General features: G+C 39.9%; 1 protein-coding gene across 7 annotated transcripts in view; it reads left to right on the top strand.

Annotated features, from left to right (window-relative positions):
• zc3h6 (zinc finger CCCH-type containing 6) overlaps nt 1-22,894 on the top strand; it is a 55,741-nt gene that overhangs the window by 24,297 nt on the left and 8,550 nt on the right. For 6 of the 7 annotated variants that reach the window (XM_078542663.1, XM_078542659.1, XM_078542660.1 and 3 more), the window contains 9 exons: nt 3-119; nt 1,706-1,964; nt 5,819-5,949; nt 12,059-12,190; nt 13,039-13,150; nt 16,191-16,300; nt 18,248-18,588; nt 20,488-21,065; nt 21,912-22,154. In XM_078542663.1, the coding sequence (XP_078398789.1) occupies nt 3-119; nt 1,706-1,964; nt 5,819-5,949; nt 12,059-12,190; nt 13,039-13,150; nt 16,191-16,300; nt 18,248-18,588; nt 20,488-21,065; nt 21,912-22,154 (2,023 nt within the window). The remainder of the gene's footprint in view (nt 1-2; nt 120-1,705; nt 1,965-5,818; nt 5,950-12,058; nt 12,191-13,038; nt 13,151-16,190; nt 16,301-18,247; nt 18,589-20,487; nt 21,066-21,911; nt 22,155-22,894) is intronic. The other variant, XM_078542662.1, reaches the window with a different exon arrangement.

Genomic DNA, 22,894 nt, shown 5'->3' on the forward strand with positions numbered 1-22,894 from the left:
AGCGACATTCACCTTCCAGTGGTGATTCAGACTTCAGTTATGACTCTGATATTGATACTGAAAGGTCGTACAAGAAAGGTCCTGTACCCTACAGGGAATATGATGCTCCTTTCTCTCCAGTAAGTAACCAAAAACAGTTGTGATGCGGTTTCTAAATAAAAAGGCTAGATTTTCTTTGTACTAATATATTTTAATGCAATATGTGGACTAATTCCCTCAATTTGTGTTGCATTACCGTTCTCTTTCAGCAGCAGGGCTAATGTAAATCTTGGGAAACAGAAAAAATTGGAGGATGAGCTTGGAGTCATGCCCTAAAAGAAACTTGTAGGAGTGTGTGTTTTTCTCTTTTTAATCAGCTGAAGAGGAAATGTTCTTGAGTGATGCAGGAAAGAATGTTCAATCCTCCTCCTCTATTTCAAAGTGCAGAATTAACCTAAAAACTTGTTAATGTTGGGAATGCTCTATTCAGCACATAAACCTGACCTTTTTGTGGCATCTTGAGACAATTCCCTCTCAACTAACCACACCGCCTCCACCCCCCCCCCCCCCCCCCACTCAACCCAGATAAAGAAAACCTCCCTGACCTGTTTTAAAACTGTCTCACTCATTTAAATTCATGTCCTGAAGTCCTTCTTTCTTGTCCCTCTATGTTCTAACTTTGTCTTATCTAAAAGCTTTGCATATAGCATTAGTGATATGTTTTAAATAAATTGCCTGTACCATAAAATATCTTAATTTCCTATTTGGTCAGGAGCCAATCAAAAACAGTTCATCACTATCAAAACTCACTGCCATGACATCTCCAAATGTCAACCATATATAACCTTCACATGATCTTCAGTGGCACAGCAAGAAGTTCAATAGTACAACTTGCAGGTCTTTTCATAATTTTCTTTTAGGACTCAAGTGTAATTTTTTTAGCTTCAGAATTGTTCAACTGCTTTGAAATGCACTACATTTGGTCACAATTTTTTCACTTGACTGAAGTGCAAGACATTGTGTTATCATGTAATTTATGGAGTAGTCTAACATCTTCAGTTATATCTTCTGTGCATCTTTGCCCAAATCTGAGCAGGAATCCATGTTTGGGTTAGTCAGCAAGGGACAATGACCCTTTAAGAATGTCTTGCACAATTACTTTCATTAAAATTTTCCTCTCTTCCTCATTCCCTCATGTTGTACTTGAGGCATTATTCAATGCTACATTGCTGCCTTTTCTCCAAAAGCACCATTCTTAATGATTGCCCATAAATACAGGAGAAGGTTAATGGTGTTTATAGACAAACTAATCTGAAGGTTTCAGCCCTGTAGAAAGGAAGATTTTTTCCCACTTTATTGTTACTGATGGTATCTTGCATACTTAGTGCTGTGTAATACTGAGCTTCAACCAGATTGCCTTGCAAGTGTTGGTCAACAATATTTTCAGAATGCCACCTTGTATTTTTCGTATTCCATTTCTTCATTCTGTTAAACTCTAAGGTGAAGTTGATCAATTTAAATTGTGATTGGTATTGCATTCTGCTTGTCTATCAATCCAACTACCAAATAGTTATAATGCTTGGAGCTCATTTAAAAAATATCTTTTGAGGGGAAACCTAGTTTTGTTAAGGATCTGCTACTCTTGATAAAATATACTGACAATGATAAAGTGAAGTTGATATAAAACCTCTGCTGTATTGGATCTAAATTAGGTACTTTTTTTCAGCATGCACAAGGACCTGGAAATTACATGAAATCCCCTGCACCTTTACCTGCACAGAAATGTTACAATAACAATAAGGCCGATAACCGAGATTATGCTGAATACAGTGACTATAGTGAGGAGAAGTATGATGCCTATGAAGACGAGGAGTGCGATGACTTTGCTCATGAATTAAAACAGTACAAACAGGCAAAGGAAGCATCAACAGTTATGGCTCCTAAAGGGCCGCCTATGGGACAGATGCGAAAGCCTGGAATGAAAGGTATTTATATGGGTTGTCTGTATCTTTAGAAAGTATGTACTTTGGAGCTGAAATGCATGTTGTGGCTTCCAAGAGTGGTACATGGCAGCATTTAAAGTCAAATAACTTGACTATCTGTGGGTGCAACTACTACTACAACAAAAGCTTGTATTTATTTTGCACATTTAATGTAGTAAAGTACCAGGAGCATTTTAAGCTATGTTTGACACAAGTTCAGAATCACAGAATCTTAGTTAACGGAAGATTTGATGGGAGGTCTTCAAAATTATGAAAATTTTCAGTAGAATAAATTAAGAGAAACTGTTTCCACTGGCAGAGGGATGAGTAAACAGAGAACACAGATTTAAGGTAATTGGCAAAAGAACTAAGAATTTGTTTGCACACAGTGATCTGGAATGCACTGCATGAAAGTTGGTGGTTGCAGATTTAACAACTTTCAATAGGGAATTGGATGTTTGCTTGAAAAGGAAATATTGCATAGAAACATACGAAATAAGAGTAGAAGTAGGCCATTCGGCCCCCTTGAGCCTGCCCTGCCATTCGACAAGATCATGGCTAATCTGTGTTTCAAGTTCCACATTCTGGTCTACCCCAATGACCTATGATTCTTTTGCCTAACGGATCAATTTACCTCCACCTGAAAAAATATTCAATGACCCAGCCTCCACCACCTTCTGAGGCAGTGTGTTCCAAAGTTGCATAACCCCCCCACCCCAGGAGAAAAAAATTATCCTCATTTCTGTCTTAAAATGGTGACCCCTAATTTTAAAACAGTGTCCCCTAGTTCTGGACTCACCCACAAGAGGAAACGTCCTTTCCACATCCAACTTGTCAGTACCATTCAGGATCTTATATACCTCAATCAAGTCACCTCTCACTCTTCTAAACTCCAGTGGTAACGAGCCCTGTCTGTCTAACCTTTTCTCATAAGGCAACCTGCTCATTCCAGGTATCAATCAAGTAAACCTCCTCTGAACCACCATCTATGTATTTACATCTATCCTGAAATAAGCAGACCAAAACTGCACACAATATTTGAGATGTGGTCTCACCAATGTCCTGTATAACTGAACTATAACATCTTTCTTTTATGTTCAATTCCTCTTGTAATAAAGGATAGCATTCCTTTAGCCGCCTTAAATACTTGCTGTACCTGCACGCTAACTTTTTGTGACTCATGTACTAGAGCACCTAGATCCCTCTGCAGCTCGGAATTCTGCAGTCATTCTGTGTTTAAGTAACACACTGTTTTTTTATTCCTCCTGCCAAAGTGAACAACTTCACATTTTCCCACATTATACTCCATCTGCCAGATTGTTGCGCACTCACTCAACCTATCAATATCCGTCTGCAACCTCCTTAATGTCCTCTTCACAACCTACTTTCCCACTTATCTTTGTGTCTTTTGAAAATTTAGCTACCATGCCTTTGCTTCCCTCATCTAAGTCATTAATATAAATTGTAAAAAGTTGAGGCCCCAGCACAGACCCCCGTGGGACTCCACTCGTCACATCCTGCCAATCAGAAAAAGACCCATTTATGCACACTCTGTTTTCTGCCAGCTAGCCAATCTATTCATGCTAATATGTTACACAGTGAGCTTTTATTTTCCGTAATAACCTTTGATGTGGCACCTTATCAAATCCCTTCTGGAATCCAAGTACTGCGCATCTACAGGCTTCCCTTTATCCACAGTGCATGTGACTCCTACAAAGAACTCCAATAAATTAGTCAAACATGATTTTCCTTTCACAAAACCACGCTGACTCTTCCCAATTGCCTTGAGTTTTTCTGGGTACCTAGTTATAACCTCCTTAATGATCGATTCTAACACCTTCCTCATGACAGATGTCAAACTACTTGATCTATAGCTTCCTGCCTCCTTCCCTCCTTGAATAGAGGTGTTCTATTTGCTACTTAGCAGTCTGATGGAACCTTTCCAGAATCTAGTGAATTTTGGAAGATGAAAGAGGTAGCTAATGAGGTTGAAGATCCTTTGGTGTTAAAGACCTTAGGATGAAGTCCATTAGGACCTGGAGACTTGTCAGTCCACCGCTCTGATCAGTTTGTCCAGTTCCGCTTCCCTAGTGATTGTAATTTCACCAAGTCCTTCGCTCCCTTCCATCTCCTGATTTACAGCTATTACTGGAATGTTTTTTGTACAGCGAACACAGAAGCAAAATATTTGTTCATTTCATCCACCATTTCCTTATTATCTAATATTAACTCCCTATTGTCACTGTAGTGAACCAATACTCACTACTTTTTTCCTTTATAATGCCTACAGAAACACTTGCTATCCCTTTTTACATTTCTAGCTAGCTTCCTTTCATACTCTAATTTCTTTTTCCTGATTAACCTTTCAATAATTCTCTGCCACTCTTCATATTCTAACCAATCATCTGACATGCTACTTAGCTTTGTGCAGTTATATGCTTTTTCCCTAAGTTTGATGCTTTCCTTAACTTCTCTAGTTAACCACAAATGGTGAGTCCTCTCCTTCAAATGTTTCTTTGTAGTGGGAATATACTTATTCTGAGTATTCTGAAATATCCCCTTAAATGTCTGCCACTGCTTCTCTATTGATCTAACCCCTAGCCTAGTATCCCAGTTCACTTCAGCTAGCTCAGCTTCCATGCTTAGTTGCCCTTATTTAAGTTTAAAATACTGGTCTTAGACCCACTCTTCTCCCTTTCAAACTGGATGTAAAATTCAATCATATTGTGGTCGCTGCTACCTAGGAAGGCCTTCACTCTGAAGTCATTAATTAACCCTGTTACATTACACAATGCCAAGTATAATATAAACTGCTCTCTGCTTGGTTCCAGAATGTGCCACTCTAAGAAACTGTCTCAAGCAAGGCTATAACAATAGAGCAGGGAGTCGAGCTAGTGCAGACTTGATGGACAAAAAAGCCTGACTTTTCATCCCTTCCCAACCTGTTGGAAATCTCACTATCTTCCTTGATGGTCCAGTTAAGATTGGCACATTACTATGTATGGAATTATGCGCATATTTCCTCTCAGTCAATGATGCCGAATGCTGATGCAATCTAGGCTAGTGATTTGCGAGTACAATATATTCTTAGTGATTCACAGCTTTCCTAATTAAATGGTCATAAAGAATTTGAATATTTTTCCCGAATTTTGTATTTATCGAGTTGATAAAATATTTGCGTTGGAGAACTGAGCTTCTTCCAATATCAGGCACCAAGTGTTCACATCAAAACATTCCTAGGTCAGCTGCAACATTGATTAATGCAAAGTAAATCTAACCCAATAATAGTATCTCTGCCCTAAGGTTAGAAAAGTGCCTAGCTTTTCTTATTCAATACACTAGCCATCCTCTGGTTTCTCTGTGTAAGGTTGGCAACTTAATGTTGAATTTGGAGATGTTTTGGCCTGTGACCCACATCTTGATGAACAATTGGCAGAGAATGACTAGACACATTTCATGTGGAACCCTTGTAGCCCAGCAGACATGAGAAGCTTTCACCCCACTAATCTGTGCCATTTTAACTCAAATAAAAGACCAGCATACAGCAATGCTTATACCATCATCAATACCTTCACATATGACTACTTTTAAATGATTTACAAAGATGTGTTGGAACTGAAAAATACCGTCAGATTTTGGATTCCTTCTTCCAGTTTCTCTGCTCTCTGCCATGAGAAATTTCATCTAGGATTCACTTCTCATAAGAAAGGAACCCCTAAAGGCTAGTGGCTTCAGATTTCTTGTTTGCAGCTTCTGAAACATGCAGATTTGGACACAGGTCTTGGCTGCGAAAGGCATGTGTGATTTGAGTGTACAAAATAAACTAAGACATTTAATTTGATGTGAAATTGTTCCAGGTATTATGCAGAAGGGTAGAGGTCGAGGAATTGGTCGAGGCCGTGGTATGCGAGGACAACCGAAACAGAAGCGCAAGGTCTGGGGACCTGGAAGAGGAGCTGACGGCGGTATGATGGATGCTTCTGATGAGGTAAGAAAAGAATAGCTATTAATTTAGTGCTGTAACATCCTTTACCAGAACAAATTAAATGAAGACATTAAGTTCTGCCACTGGAACTTGAACTAAATGTAAGATGTGCTGTTCTACAAAATGCAATGGAACAGTATCCAATATCATGCAGCTAAAATCATGCCATTTGAAAGCTCTGCTGCTGTTTATCATGCAGTGTGCCATTCTAATAAAAAGAAGATTTATCTGTATTGCGTTTTTAAATTTAGATTCTTCATTTCTAGAATTAGCATGTGAGGGGTGAATGAGTCGTTGAATATTTCTCAAAGGAAAAGCTATCTGAGGTGAAGTCTGTGACATGATTTCAAGTGTGAAATGATGCAAAAGACAACACAAAGTTGAAAATGTTAAGTGGCCACAGCTATTGTATTTAAATGATGAGCATATTATACCACCATCATAGAATAACTAGTCACTAATATTATTATTTATTATTTGTAAATATGTACTATAAACAGTAGATCTTGGTGGAATGTTTGTGGATGGGGTGCCAATCAAGCGGGCTGCTTTGTCCTGCATTGTGTCATGCTTTCATTGTTGTTGGAGCTGTAGTCATCCAGGTAAGTGGAGAGTCTTCCATCACACTCCTGACTTGTGCCTTGTAAATGATGGACAGGCTTGGGGAGTCAGGAGGTGAGTTACTCACCACAGGATTCCTAGCCTCTGTCCTGCTCTTGTAGCCACAGTATTTATATGGCTAGTCCAGTTCAGTTTCTGGTTAGTGGTAACCCCCCCCACCACCCCCACCCAGGATGTTGATGGTGGGGGATTCAGCCGACAGTAATGCCATTGAATGTCAAGGCGCGATGGTTAGATTCTCTCTTGTTGGAGATGGTCATTGCCTGGCATTTGTGTGGCACGAATGTTACTTGCCACTTGTCAGCTCAAAGCCTGGATATTGTCCAGGTCTTGCTGCATTTGGACATGGACTGCTTCAGTGTCTGAGGAATCGCGAATGGTGCTGAACAGTAAGCGATCATCAGCGAACATCCCCACTTCTGACCTTATGATGAACGAATGGTCATTGAGGAAGCAGCTGAAGATGGTTAGGCCGAGGACACTATCCTGATGAACTCCTACAGTGATGTCCCGGAAATGAGATGATTGACCTCCAACAACCACAACCATCTTACTTTGTACTAGGTATGATTCCAATCATTGGGGAGTTTCTGCCCCTGATTTCCATTGACTCCAGTTTTGTTAGGACTCCTTGATGACACACTCTGTCAAATGCTGCCTTGATGTCGAGAGCAGTCACTTGCCTCACCTCTGGAGTTCAGCTCTTTTGTCCATGTTTGAACCAAGACTGTAATGAGGCCAGGATCCCAAACTGAGCGTCAGTGAGCAGTTTATTGCTATTCTTCTTGAATGTCATATACCCTTCAGTATTCAGGACCCAATCCTTGTCATCCTGCGGCCTTGTCTCCGTCATGGCTATCGGATCATATGTATTTACTTCAATGTGTGCTATCAATTCGTTTCCTTTGTTAGGAATGCTGTGTGCATTCAGATACAGAGCTTTTAGTTTTGTCTTTTTGTTATATTTGTGACCTCTAGTCTTGACTATTGGTGTATTCTTAGGTTTTATCTCTCTGCCCCTTCCTGCTATTCTATGACCCTCATTTCCCATACTACTACAAAGGTCTCCTGCCTTGAATCTACCCTTGATTTGCCATATCTACCCAAGGTTGATTCCTCACCCACCTCGTTTAGTTTACCGCCATACCTTCTCTGCCTCCCTAGTTAAGTGATTCGCAAGAATACTCGCCCCAGCACGGCTCAGGTGTGGGCCATCTCAATGGTACAACCCCCCCTTTCCCCAGTACTGGTGCCAGTGCCCCACAAACCAGAATCCACTTCTCCCACACCAGCCTTTGAGCCATGCATTCATCTCTCTGATCTTATTTGCCCTATACTAATTTGCATGTGGCTCAGGTGGTAACCAGAGATTATTACCTTTTAGGTTCTGCTTCTTAATCTGGTACCTAGCTTCTCATACTGACTATGCAGAACCTCCTTCCTTGTTCTGCCTAAGCCATGAGAACCTACGTGGGCCATGACAACTGGATCCTCCCCTTCCCACTGCAAGTTCCTCTCCAACCCTGAGCAGAGGTCCCAAACCCTGTCACTGGGTAGGCAACTCAGCCTTCTGGACAGTCGCTCTTTGCTGCAGAGAACAGTGTCAATCCTCCTCACTATACTGTCCCATACTACTACTACACCCCTGTTTGCTCCCCGCTTGAACGGCTTCCTGTACCATGATGCAATGGCCAGTCTTCTCATTCCCCTTGCAGACCTTGCTTTCGTCCGCACAGGTTGTGAGCACCTCAAACCTGTTTGACGATTGCAAAGTCTGAGGCACCTCCACTACTCTCTGTTTCTGCTCAGTCCCGTTACCTGCCTCACTCACAGTCACATCCTCCTGTCCTTCACTGCTGACCAAAACAGATGGCCCTATTCTCAGAGGTGTGGTCATCTTCTGGAACAAAGTCTCCAGGTATTTCTCCCCCTCCCTTATGTTGCCCACTGTCTGCAGTTCGGCTTCCAGATCAATAATCCTGATCTGGAATTCCTCTAGCTGCTTACACTTTTTGTAGACTTGTTTGTCCTGGATCGCCTTGGTGTCCAAAAGCACTCACATTCCACAACTGTAACATAACACCTTTCCTGCCATTGTTCCTTGCGCTATTTAGTTAACTTAGTTTAATTACTCAATTAACGTAGAATAATTCCTATGTATACCACACCCCTTTCCGCGGTGCACCAAATTTTCACGTGAATCTAATTTGCTACTCACTTCGTCTCTGACTCACTGCAGCGTAGTTACCTATCTCCTCGCACGCCCCTTAATGATCATGCGGTTTGAAAAACTTGTCCCTTTTCTCGATCCTCTGAGTCCCTAGCTAGTTTAACTTCCTGCTACAGTAGTTAACACCACTTGAACCAACTGCTTTCAGGTGATTGACAAATAACTGGCACTACAGGCACTTCTCTACTTAAGAAGCTAACCTAACTTACTTGAAGGTTAGTACTTGATTCTTAAAAGGACTTACCAGAACTTACCACATGAACGTAATTCACTACTCAGCCTCTGTGTCATTCCGGTGTAGTCGCCTGTCTCTTCGTGCGCCACAGATATGGCTGAAGGATTTGTAACCACCTTCAATGCCAAGTGGTGATCAATCTCAGCCTCTCCTGGAGGACCCCAGCATCACAGATGCCAGTCTTCAGCCACTTTGATTCACTCCACGTGATACCAGGATACAGCTAAAGGCACTGGAGACAGCAAAGGCTATTGGCCCTGACAACTTTCCGATAGTAGTACTGAAGATTTGAGCTATAAGTTCCCCTCCAAGTCATGCACCATCCGGACTTGGAACTATATTGCTGTTCCTTCACTGTTGCTGGGTCAAAATCTTGGAACTCCCTCCCTAACAGCACTGTGGGTGTACCTACACCACATAGACTGCAGCGGTTCAAAAAGGCAGCCACCATCTTCTCAAGAGCAACTAGGGATGGGCAATAAATGCTTACCTAGCCAGTGATGCACATATCCCATGAACAAATTTTTTTTTAAAAAACCATGCCTCTAGCTAACCTGTTCCAGTAGAGCTACAATATTGGCATCTAAACGATAATGTGAAAAATTGCCCAGGTATCTCCTGTCCTCAAAAAGCACGACAAATCCAACCCGGCCAAATACTGCCCCATTAGTCTACTCTCAATCATCAGCAAAGTGATGGAAGATGTCCTCGACATTGCTATCAACCAGCACTTACACAGCAATGACCTCACTGGCGCATACTCAGAGTTCCTCCAAGGCTACTCAGCAACAGACCTCATTACAGCCTTGGTCCAAACATGGGCAAAAGAGCTAAACGCAAGAGATGAGGTGAGAGTGACTGCCCTTGACATCAATGCAGCATTTAACCATGTGGCATCAAGGAGCCCTAGCAAAACTGAAGTCAATGGGAAGAGAGAAGAAAACTCTCCACTGGTTGGAGTAATTCCTAGCACAAAGGAAGATGGTTGTGGATGTTGGAGGTCGATCATCTAAGTTACAGAACATTGCTGCAGGAGTTCCTCAGGTGGTGTTCTAGGCCCAACCACTCTCAGCTGCTTCATCAATGACCTTCATCAAAATGTCAGAAGTGGAAATGTTCGCTATTGATTGTACAGTGTTCAGCACCATTCGCAACTTCTCAGATTCTGAAGCTGTTAGTGTCCATATGCAGCAAGACCGGACAATATTCGGGCCTTGATATTCAATGGCATTGCCATCACTGAATCCCCCACTATCAACATCCTGGGGTTACCATTGACCAGAAACTGAACTGGACCAGCCATACAAATACTGCAGCTACAAGACATGTCAGAGCCTAGGAATTCTGTGGTGAATAACTCGCCTCCTGACTCCCAAAGCCTGTGCACCATCTACAAGACACAAGTCAGGAGTGTGATGAAATACTCTCTGCTTGCCTGGATGAGTGTAGCTCCAACAACATTCAAGAAGCTTGACACCATCCAGCGTAAAGTGGCTCACTTGATCAGTACTTAATCCTCCTAATGTATATATTCACTCCCTCCACCACTGATGCACAGTGGCAGCAGTGTGTACCATCTACAAGATACACTGCAGCAACTCACTAAGACTTCTTTGACAGCAACTTCCAAACTTGTGACCTCTACCACCTAGGACAAAGGCAGCAAATGCACCAGAGCATCACCACCTTCAAGTTCCCCTCCAAGCCATATACCATCCTGACCTATATCACTGCCTTTCCTTCACCCTCAGTGGGGTCAGAATCTTGGAACTCCCTAACATCAGTTGGGCGTACCTATACCACATGGACTGCAGATGTTCAAGAAGGCGTCTCACCACCCCTTTCTCAAAGGCGATTAGGGATGGGAATTAAATGCTAGTCTATTCTTTCCCATGAAAGAATATTTTTAAAAATTGGTCAAGTGCTTTGGGGCATCCTGAGATTATAAAAGACACTATGTAAATGCAAGCCTTTCTTAATGTATCTCCGAATTTCACGTCTTCGGCAAATTTCATGATTATGCTTGGTATACCCAAATCTAGTTTATTAATATATTAAATAGAGCAATAGTCCTAAGACTGCCCCTGTATACTTCTGTTCAGAATGAAAAGCAAACCGTTCACCTCTACTTTCTGCTTCCTTTTCCTTATTGAGTTTCTTATTCATGCCCCTTTAATCCCATTGGCTTTAATTTTGCTAACAAGTCTACTATGTGGTTCTCTGTTGGATGCCTTTTGAAAGCCCATGTGCCCAACAACTGCGTTGCCTTAATCAATCCTCACTATTCATTGAAGAACTCAGCATATTCAAGGATGATTTGTTGTTAACAAATCCTTACTGACTTTCATTTATAAAACTATACTACTTCAAATTTTAATTAATATCCCAGGTTATTGTCTTGTAAGCTTCCCCACCACTGATATTAGGCTGATTGGCCTGTAATTGCCAGGTTTATCCCACTCACCATTTTATGACGGGTATAGCATCTGCAATCCTCCAACACTGTATTTAGGGAGGATTGCAAGATAGTTTCCAGAGTCTTCACAATATTCACGCTTAATTCCCTCAATAACCTAGGGTGCATCCCATCTGGACTGGGTGACCTCTCTGCAGACTGCCAATTTTTTATGTACCACTTTATTTTCATCCCATATTGTTACTGTTTCCTCCTTTACTGCTACATTGGCAGCATTCTCTTCTCTGTTAAACTGATTTATTTACTCCCGCGTGCTGAAGGTAAATCCAATCTTCACTACGTTTTAATTATGTTTGCATTGCCGGAGGAAAAAATCATATTTATTCCAAATAATTTTTCTTACAATAGACACTTTGGGGAGGAGCAACCCTGTGATTAAATGATTAGGAAGGTGGATAGAAACTAATGTTTCAGGAATCTTAAGAATTTTAGAAAGCTGTACTATATATTCCTGATTTAATAGCTTTGAGCTGCCAGTTATGCAAACTGGAATCAAAATGGAGCTTTTGTTTTATTTAAGCAACATGACTGATCTAAATACTGTATTTAGCAGGATGGTTATGGAAATACAAATTTTTCCCGGAAGAAGAAGAAAAATCAAGATTTTTCATACCATGGAACAGGTGAAAAGATTAGGAAAGGAGGCATATGCAAGTATTTTCTGGAAGGACGCTGTATTAGGGTACGTTTTTTGTTGTAAGATTTTTGTATGTCATGCTCTCAACCATCTAAAGTGAGCTGCTGGTATTCATCAGTTGGAGCTGTAGATTAAATGTAGTGCAGAACTTCTTTCTCTTCTCCTTTCTTCCTCTCCCACCGCACACCTCACCCAGCCCCCAGTTGTGATTGTAAATGTAAATTGTGGATAGTTCCTATTCATGGTTATTATATTTAGGCCCTTTTCCAAAACAGTTCATTACAGATTAGATTTCCATTGGCGAACTCACATTCCTTGTGAACAGGAACTTCAAACTTAAAACGTGCATTGAATAGGAATTGTTGGCTGTACAGTTAGCAACATACCTTTGCTGATTTGAAAACACGCTGTCCACCAGATTCTTGAAAATGCCAAGCTGTCATCTTCATTGTTTAGGCTAAAACAACTTATTTAATTTATATGAAGTGAGTTGAATGATCATTTTATACAACACAGAATGAGGCACCTTGCCCATCACTGTAGAATAGAACTTTATACAAGAATTCATACACGGGCAGACATGCACATAGAAATTTGCAGAGAAACACACACTCGTAGACCATCTACATACCACATACCGGATGCCCCCCACATACGAGGTATTTCTATAGGTAGCACAGGTTGACAACTCTAAATACTATTCTAACTTATTCTTTCAAGGTGAACAAAAGTGGTCATTAAGTCTACTTTTTACACCCCAGGAAGTCTCAAATTCAAGAAATTGCAACTTGCTGAAAAGTTTCAAGAGTATTGTATTTTCTAATACCATCAAATTTGCTTCCTGTTTACTTTGACAGGCTATTATAATGCATGTGTTTTTGATTTTTACATAGGGGGACCAATGCAGATATAGCCATGATGTAGTCATACAAAAGAAGAAGGACATCTGCAAATTCTACTTAAATGGATTTTGTACCAAAGGAGATAACTGCATTTTCATGCATGATATCCTTTTTTGCACATGTAAACATTCATTCTCCAGCGTTGGCTTTCATTAGACAATGTGTTCATGCATTGGTCCACTTCTTGGTGATATTTGTTCCGTATCTGAATAAAGCTACAGGCCCAGTGCAAGAAATTGTTTAAATTGCTGCTTTTTATGAGCTGCAAGGAAAAGGTGGTTGGATTTCTGTATTGAAAATTCACGAAGTCAGTGATTTCTTGATTATTCTTTGCAGTTTCCTTGTAAGTATGTAATATAGTCTTTAAATGCAGAAATATTAATTCTCAGAATTACAGACCTGGGGAAATGTCCGTCTTCTTGAGCTGGTCAGTTTTAACTAATTTTAATCAAAAATTATCCTGAAAAGCCATTAAAGTGATTCATGTTAGAAACAGCTTCATTACTGTGGTAACCATGGACTTAAAAAAGAAAAAATGTTTCTACTTTCACAGATGTTTCTGCACCCATTTGAATGTACCTTTAATATGTTACCAGTTTACTTTGCCATACCATATCCTTTGGCTCCATTTGTGGTGTTTTGCATTTTTATCACTTTCCTCCTGCCCACCCCAGTTATTTTTTAAGACAGTGCAAGCACAGTTTAAATCACCTAGACAAATTAAGTTAATAGGCTTTTTAAATGGTGTATTTTAACGGTGCTGTATTGTAGTATTAAGTTAATTTGTATGTACATAAATGTGGTTTGTAAAGTTACTGTTGTGAACATCTAGCTTCATAATTCATATGTTTTTGAAAATAACTTGGTTTGGTAATTGGATTTCTTTTTAAATATAGATAAGTAGAAACTTGGTTGAGAAACTGGAAAACATCTAAGGTGAATGCAAATCAAAAAGCCTAGACTAATTACAGTTAAAAGGTAACCTGCGTTTATTCAATAAGGTCAGAGTTGATGGTGAGAAAACTTAAACAATGGATGACCCATCTTCGAGTTTTTGAAAGAGCCGTGGTGTCTACGGTTATTTCGATTAGGGATTTAAATTATTCATGTAATCCCAGATTAGAAGAAGCCAAAAGCAGGCTTGTGAATATGGAGGTTTCTTGATAGAACCAGCAAATGTGGAGAGAGGGTTGTTACCTCCGTTAGAGATTCTTCATGTGGATTATAGAATCAAAGAATTGTTTTGAGGTAAAAAATAATTAGTTTACTTTTGCTGTTTGGAGCTTGCCATGGAGATAGGCTGTGGAGGTTAGAGAGGTTCCTTTGTTTTAATTCACCTGGGTGTTTCTCACAAAAAAACAGGCAGTCTTCAGTTAGCTTGGAAGTGTCAGCTTGGAACAGGCAGAGAGAAAGGAGCCAGCTGCGGAACTAGGAGCATAGAGGCCATTGGGAATCAGGGGTGTTAGTTTTTAAAAGCCACTAAGTAAGCAGGCAGTGAAGCCTATGCTGGAACTGAGGGAGAAATTAAAGTGAATTCTGGAGAGCTGAGGATTATCAGATCAGCTATGATCTCGTTGAATGGCGGAGTAGACTCGATGGGCCAGGAGGAGGCCATTTGGCCCATCATGTCTGCACCAGCTCTCTGAATGAGCTATTCACTTCGTGCCTTCTCCCTGTAACCCTGCACATTCTTCCTCTTCAGATAACAGTCTAAATCTCTTAATGCTTCAATTGAACCTCCCTCCACCACACTCTCAGGCAATGCATCCAGACCTTGACCACTCAGTGTGTGAAAAAGTTTTGCCTCGTGTTGCTTTTTCTTCTTTTGCCAATTTGTGCATGAAAAAGTTTTCCCTCATTGTTGATTTTTCTTCTTTTGCCAATTACTTTAAACCTGTGCCCTCTCATTATCGATCCTTTCATGTGGGAACAGGTTCTCCCTATCTACTCTGTCCAGACTCCTCATGATTTGAACACCTCTATCAAATTTCCTCTCAGCCTTCTTTTCTCCAAGAAAAGCCTTCCCAACTTCTCCAATCTGTCTTCATAATGGAAGCTCCTCATCCCTGGAACCATTTTTGTGAATCTTTCCTGTACTCTCCCAATTCCTTTACATTCTTCCTAAAGTGCGGCACCCAAAACTGGACACAATACTACAGCTGAGGGCGAACTAGTGTCTTATACAAGTTCAACGTAACCACCTTGCTCTTGTACTCTATGCTGGAATTAATAAAACCCAGGATACTTTATTATGCTTTATTAACCGCTCTCTCAACCTATCTTGCCGCCTTCAATGATTTTTGCACCTATACACCCTGGTCCCTTTGCTCCTTTAGGATTGTGCACTTTATTTTATACTGTGTGTCCATGTTCTTCCTGCCAAAATGAATCACTTCACATTTTTCTGCATTGAACTTCACCTGCTACCTGCCTGTCCATTCTGCTATCTTGTCTGTGTCCTTTTGAATTTCTACACCATCCTCCTCACAGTTCACAATGCTTCCAAGATTTGGTATCATCCGCAAACTTTGAAATTGTGCCCTGTACACAAAGGTCTAGGCCATTTATATATATCAGGAAAAACAAGGGTCCCAACACTGACCCCTGGGGAACTCCACTACAAATTTTCTTCCAACCTGAAAAACATGCAATAAACACTACTCTTTGTTCCCTGGCATACAGCCAACTCTGTATCCATGTTGCTACTGTCCCGTTTATTCCATGAGCTATAACTTTGCTCTCAAGTTTGTGGTGTGGCATTGTATCAAACACCTTTTGGAAGTCGATGTGCACCACAGCAACAGCATTGCCCTCATCAACCCTCCCTGTTACCTCTTCGAAACTTCCAGCAAGCTAGTTAAACATAATTTTGTTCCGAATTATTGTTTCTAGAATTTTCCCACCATCAAAGTTCAACTGACTAGCTTGTAATTGCTGGGTTTATCTTTACATCCTTTTCTGAACAAGGATGTAAAGATAAGCCCTCTGCTCGCAGAAGTCTTGCTGCTTTTATGGCCCCTCTCGCTGACCTCTCGCCCTGCTTCTGAGTTCTAAGAATTCTTTGCCACAGTCTTCCTTGTTCTTTTAAATGTTCTAATTAAATGCTCCAATTAAATTAGTTATGTTCCTTAATGTATTTTTACGTGAATATCCATGTAAGTTCTACCACACAGGAGCAAAATGCTATCAAGGAGACAACTGCAAATTCTCGCATGCTCCACTTACTGAAGAAACAAGGGAGCTGCTAGACAAGGTTTGTGTAAATAGATGTGATTTAAAACATGAAATGTATCACAAGTAGCCATATTGATGGCTGTATAGGGAAATGCACAATATGGTACCTTATTCAGAGATGCAAACTAGGAAGCTTCCAGGTTTGTTTGCTGATCTGTGATGTGTTAGGTGACCTTAGAAGGTATACTACTGTGGATGCAAAATTGACTTCAGCATCCTTGTCAGTTTCCATTTCACTAGCCATGCAGCTTCTATGGAATGTGTGTGCTTGAGAGAGACTGGGATAGTATAGGGTCAGCTGTGTTGCCTTCCGTGATTGAGTTTTCCAAATCTTATTTTAAGATTCATTACAAATCGTCAATTAAGACAGGTCCTGGCAAAAAGAGTCTTCAATTTGTATTATCACATTGTTATGGCACAGTTGGTGGCAAATAATCTACTCAAATCCCTAAGGGAAACTTGAAACAACTGCCACAACTGTTTTGCAATTTGTAGATATTTCGAGATGAGTGCCTTGAATTCAGCAGTAATAAGACCACGGGGTCTTATAGGTTTCTTACAAAACGAAATTAGACTTTTATTAAATAACAAAAGATTTTAAGCACATTTTTAGGTTCACAAATTACTACTATGATAACTCCTAGCTCCCCTGATTAATCTAACTGCCAGTTACACCTCCGTTAAGGCAACAGTAAAACAACATAGGTTTAAACAGACCCAGGCAAAGCGCACATCCTGCACAGTCAAAGTCAAAATGAGTTTTTCTCAGCTTCGGTTCCTTGTAGACAGCAGCTTGAGGCTTAGATGCTGGAGGCTTTTCACACTTGTTAGATCTTAGAAATCTAGCCCCTACACACTGCCTTCTCTTCTTTGTACATATTTTCTCCTTTGAATGCAAATTCCCATTGTTTTACTATGTCTTTGGACTTTACCTCTAATAATAAAAATCTATCATAGTACCGATTTTACCAGTAATCTTTGGGAAAAATAAACACCGTTTCTTAACTTCTCCTGGCTAGGTGTAACATTTCACTCCTTTTTAATTCAAGCTAGCCTGGTTTATTTAAAAATGCAAATGTTCCCTTTACCTCGCATTCTAAAACTTCACCCATGTTTACCTACATAACGTTTCAAACCTATTTTATCTTCTGATACATCAAAGCCCTCAGACCTGCTGCATTTTATTCAGTTAAGTCCCTCCGCCACACACAGACCCAGACCCCACTATTACTATACAATAAATTCCAATAACATGAAAATTATTATATCTTCCTGACAGCATGAGAACTTAAAATGCTTTTGATAAAATTAAGGGTTGGATTTTTGTTGTGCTTTTTAACTGCATCACATTTTTAAATTGAGTCTTGGCCAAGTTGAAAGCTAATGCCTTTGACCATTCTGGGTGTGGCCATTTCTTATTTTTCTGTGAGGGTTATAGACTTAATAAGGAATGGTAAAGTTGTTGAATTGCCAACAGTGATCTAAGAAAGTGTGTTCAGTTGTAGGTGTATTTTTCTTAACCTAGCCAAGAGTGTAAATAAATTTAAGTCTTAAACTTTGAAAATTATAAGGGAACTCTTTGGGTCAGTGGGGCGGTGGAAGTAAAAAATATTCTTTTTATAAAGTAAGTCTTTATAAACCGCAGTGTTAAATTAGTAGTGCTTGCATGGTTTAATATTTTTTGTTACAGTAATATTTGTTTTTCTTTAAAAACGTAAAATGGCCTCCTCATAGTTAATCTCTGGCTGTTTGAATTTCTTTAAGCATTAATAGTCGTGCAAAGATTGTAACATTACTTCATTGATAAGTATTATAATATTGTTTTTGCATTTTATTAACGGGAAAGCATACTTGTACCTAAGAAGTGGTTCTTTAGATTTTGAGTTGCTTGATCTCATAAATTTTGCAAAATTGTTTATTAGACCCGTGCCTGCTTGAAAACTTAATATTTGTTATATTTTATCAGGTGTTGAACAATGAAAATATAAATTACGACAATAACAATGACCACAGCAATACCAATGATTTTGATAATTATGAGTATGATTATGAGTATGTGTATAACGAAGACGATGATAAACTTGAAGTGGAAGAACTTAGGAAACAAGGTATAACTCCTCTTCCAAAGCCACCACCAGGGGTTGGATTATTACCAACTCCTCCGCAACCACCAAACTATCCTGGTCCAATGCCAATGGGTTCTCCTGGCAACCAGCCACAGGCAACTTCACCAGGGAGGAAGATTCCCTCTATCTTTGATATTGTTGTACAGCCAACAAGTGTCTTTGTTAACAAGATGGGACGGAGGTATGTTGATTTTAACATGTATCTATTGGAATAAGAGCCAGTGATCAGCCATTATCTAATTAATTGAATCATATAATGGGTTACAAACTCCCTTCAAAGCAAACTGAGTTTAAAATGTACTAGTATGTGCCTACTGGAAGCATACTGCAAATCTTTTCTAGTTTGAATAGATGGTGGCAGATATACATTAAATAACAAACGATGCAATTTTTAGACAAATGTTTGCATATGTTGAGGGCTTCCTTGTCTGCTCCCGGTAATAAACTTATGTGCAATATCTAATTTGGCTCCAAGACTTGATATGGATGCCTTTACACTACAACTAGTTTCAATGCAAAAAGAATTTGGTTCACACTGATGCTAGTGTGCAACCTACATCTGACCTAACTCATCCTAACTGGGGAGCAAAGTGACGTGAAGCTCTGGAGGGGTGAGTCTCAGACCACTTTGTACTGGAGCCAAACAGGTCAATCCTGTATTTACATGATGTAAGTTGAGCGTAGGAATAAAGTGCAAACTGCTTATTCATCCCTGTGCTAAACTTGTAAATTCACCATAAAGTAAAAACATCAGGCTTATCTTCCAAATGGCTTGCTTGTCTTCATCTATGTGTTAAGGTTTTTTGAAAATACTGTATCGATATTTACTATAAAGAACATAAGAATTAGGAGCAAGAGTAGACCATTCGGCCCCTCAAGCCTGCTCCGCCATGCAATAAGACCATGGCTGATGACCTTGTGTTTCGAGTTCCACACTCCCAACTACCCCCGATAACCTTTGATTCCCATACCTAACAAGAATCTGTCTACCTCTGCCTTAATATTCAATGACCCTGATCCACCACCTTCTGAGGCAGAGTTCCAAAGTCGTACAACCCTCAAAGAAAAAAATTTCTCCTCATCTCTGTCCTAAAAGGGTGACCCCTAATTTTAAAACAGTACCTCCTACTTCTGGACTCACCCACAAGAGGAAATATCCTTTTGATACCCACCTTGTTAAGGCCATTCAGGATCTTGAAGCAGTGTTTTGAGTTAAAATATTCAAAATGCGGACTTTGTGTTGTCCTACAAATTTGAGAATGGCCTGTTGTAAAGTCATAGTTGGTTATGAAAACCATAGGAGCACTGAATTAGTTTCTCTCAAAACCTGAAGATTAGAGCTTTTTACAACCCTCTCAACCTGTTGTTTTGTGCAGAAAATGATAGATAAAATATATTACATTATTGAACTTCATCTACCAGATTTCATTACATATTACAAATTTGATTTTAAAATGACAGTAAAGGTCTAATTCTAACAAATCTTAATAAATAATACATTACTTTAAGTTTAGAACAGCAACAGTACTGTCAGTGCTGATTGAATTGTTAGATAATTTGAGAATATCAGTTTGGAGTTAGTTATTCTCTTCGTTGGAAAACAAGAAGAAATTTACACATAATGCTACTTCAGGTTTTATACTTGGGAAATCGAGCAGCTTTCCTGCCCCAGTCTGTAGTTATTACAGCACTACAGAAAAATAGGCTTTCATTCATGGGTTTGTGCTTTCCACACAAATAGCAGTTTTTGATTACACCTATGGTTGAAAAGAGTGCTATAGTCAAACATCTGGATACAGAATAGCATTAAAGGAAAGGCAGTATCATTTCAGCTAGAGATGATGACCTCCAAGGGAATGAGAGAAAGCAGTAACTTGCGTTAAACAGATATTGTGAGGCATTCATTATAAATTTAATTGACTCTTATAAGGGTGGTGGTTTTTAAAAATAATTGAGCCTGGCTTTAAGAGAGTGTGGAGTAGCAAGGCTATTAAGTGGTACTTTAAATTCCCTCACTGGTTGGTTCAGAAAAAGAGATGGCATTCTACCTATTTTTCATTAATCATTTGCTTTTTTGTAGGCCACAGTTTTGTAACTCCCCGTCACCCCCACATCCTCCATTTGAAGAAGACCAACTACCTCCTCCACCTCAGATGTTTGGAGCAGGTCCAGAACAAAACATGATGCCTCCAGGACCCAATGGACCTCCAGAGTCTCCAGGTGGCTTTGGTCCTCCATGTCCTCCACATAATATGCCAGTTACACAAGGTCTACCTGGACCAGTCATGCCTCCAGGCTTACCTGGACAGCCAGTGTTACAAGGCCAACCTGGAGCACCAGTTCCTCCAGGACATCCTGGTTTACCTCCTCCACCAGGATTTCCAGGTCCACCAATAAATGCAGGACCAAATGAACCTCCGGGTCAGATGGGATTTCAGGGACCTATGATGAACATGCCCATGGAACATCAGATACTGCCACCATCACAAAATCAGACTCATCCACAATATACAATTGATGCATCTCAACAAATGCAACAAGACATTGGGTACCAGCAAGACATCGCATACCAACAAATCCAAAATCCAGTGGACTTCTATAACTCTTACTATTCACAGAAAGTAGTGCATAATTTGGAGCAAGAAAACCATATGGGAGGTACGGCATGAACTTATTTGGAAATACTGCTTAAAGGAACAGTATGTCATGTTTAAAATAACCATTGTTCAGACAGAGCGACTTCAAAATTTGTATTCACGTTTTTAAACTGGCCTTCAACTAAAACTGACAAGGTTTCCGCTTTGCAGTTGGGCCAAACATTCCCACTATCTGCTGATGTAATAAACAGCTTCAAGTAACTAGAAGGTAATGGTTCACACTGTTGAACCATACTTCATGGCACTAGAGAAAGGAATAGAAAGTTATGCTGATAGGTTTAGATGAAATGTGAGGGAGGCCAGTGTGGAGCATAAAAGACCAGCATGGACTAGTTGAGCCAATCTGCTTTACATTCTGTCATTTTTTTTTGTAGTTAAAAATGCCTAATTTTATATGCATACAAAGCTCTTTAGCTTTGCAGTAAGGCGTTCTAAACTAATTTATTATTTGTTCTAGATTGTGTATTGTGGAGCCATACAAGAAAGGTTTCTTGCTTGTAATTCCCCAGGTGGTGAACCATGAGCCTTTACTGGGCTTTTGCATTCCAACCAAATGTGTAGGCAAACAGTTTAACTCGGGCAAGTCTCACATATCGCCTAACACAAATTATGACATGATAAATGCCTGAAAATGGTTTCTTGCCTATAACTTGGGCAGAAAGACAAAGTAGAAGTTAATCTGAACATTATAATACAATAAAATTGAATGGCAAAAGATGTGTTTATTTCAGAAAAATATAAATAAGGCAGATAGGTAATTTCCTTGAAGTACCTTATTTGTGACCCATTAGTAGTGTCTTACTGGCTTAAGAAGCAAATTTTTTTTGTGTTTTTAAAAAATATGCAGATGGAGTATCAAATTTGGCATCTGAGCAGAGAGATCATCAGCCTTACTTGGCTACAGACGATTCGAGAGATAGCGACACAGAATCTGATGCCAGCAGTTCAGCAGGCCGTAAACCTACTGTTACTGTTCCAGACTTCCTTCCAGCCAAACAAAAAGCTCTGTTTCTAAGAATTAAGCAGAAGCAACAGGAAGAGGGAGGATCGGACAACAACCAGTCACAGTTGCTGCAGAACAGAGATGAAGGTTGGTCTAAAAATTGCTGTTAATTTGATTGAATCTGTCATTGAATGGTGATTACTCTCTTGTATTTCCTACCTAGGACGTATTTCTTTTTATTTGATGGACTAATTTTTCTCTTTCTGTCCTGAAGACTCCAACTGTTGTTGGAGTTTGGGCACTTGACAGCCATCATGTCCCTAACTAAGTGATCGATCCTTGTGTGTTTATCTAGCTACAGAGTATTGGCAGACTGGAGGCAATGCAGCCAAGCTGAATTCTTCCTGTTTATTCAGTCATTACAAAGAAATAGCTGCAATTGGCTCCATTGGCCTCACCAATATTTTTGCACTTTTGGCTACAGGCAGTTAATACTATCATCTTGTCTTAAAATCCAATTAGCCTTTTTAGTGATAAATATGCACAGCATTTGTTTACATTTTTTTTGCAAAAATATTCTTTATTTATAAAATATCTGAAATAATATTACATTTTGTGTAGAGTAACACAGCAAGGGAATACACAATGAATGGTAGGACCCTAGGAAGTACAGAGGGACCTAGGTGTACATGTCCATGGATCCCTGAAGGCAGCAGCACAGGTAGATAAGGTAGTTAAGAAGGCATATGGGATACTTGCCTTTATTAGCCGAGGCATAGAATATAAGAGCAGTGAGGTTATATTGGAGCTGTATAAAATGCTAGTTGGGCCACAGCTGGAGTGCAGTTCTGGTCGTCACCCAATAGGAAGGATGTGATTGCACTGTA

Source organism: Cetorhinus maximus, chromosome 5, assembly GCF_964194155.1.
Source record: "Cetorhinus maximus chromosome 5, sCetMax3.hap1.1, whole genome shotgun sequence".
Lineage (NCBI taxonomy): Eukaryota > Metazoa > Chordata > Chondrichthyes > Lamniformes > Cetorhinidae > Cetorhinus > Cetorhinus maximus.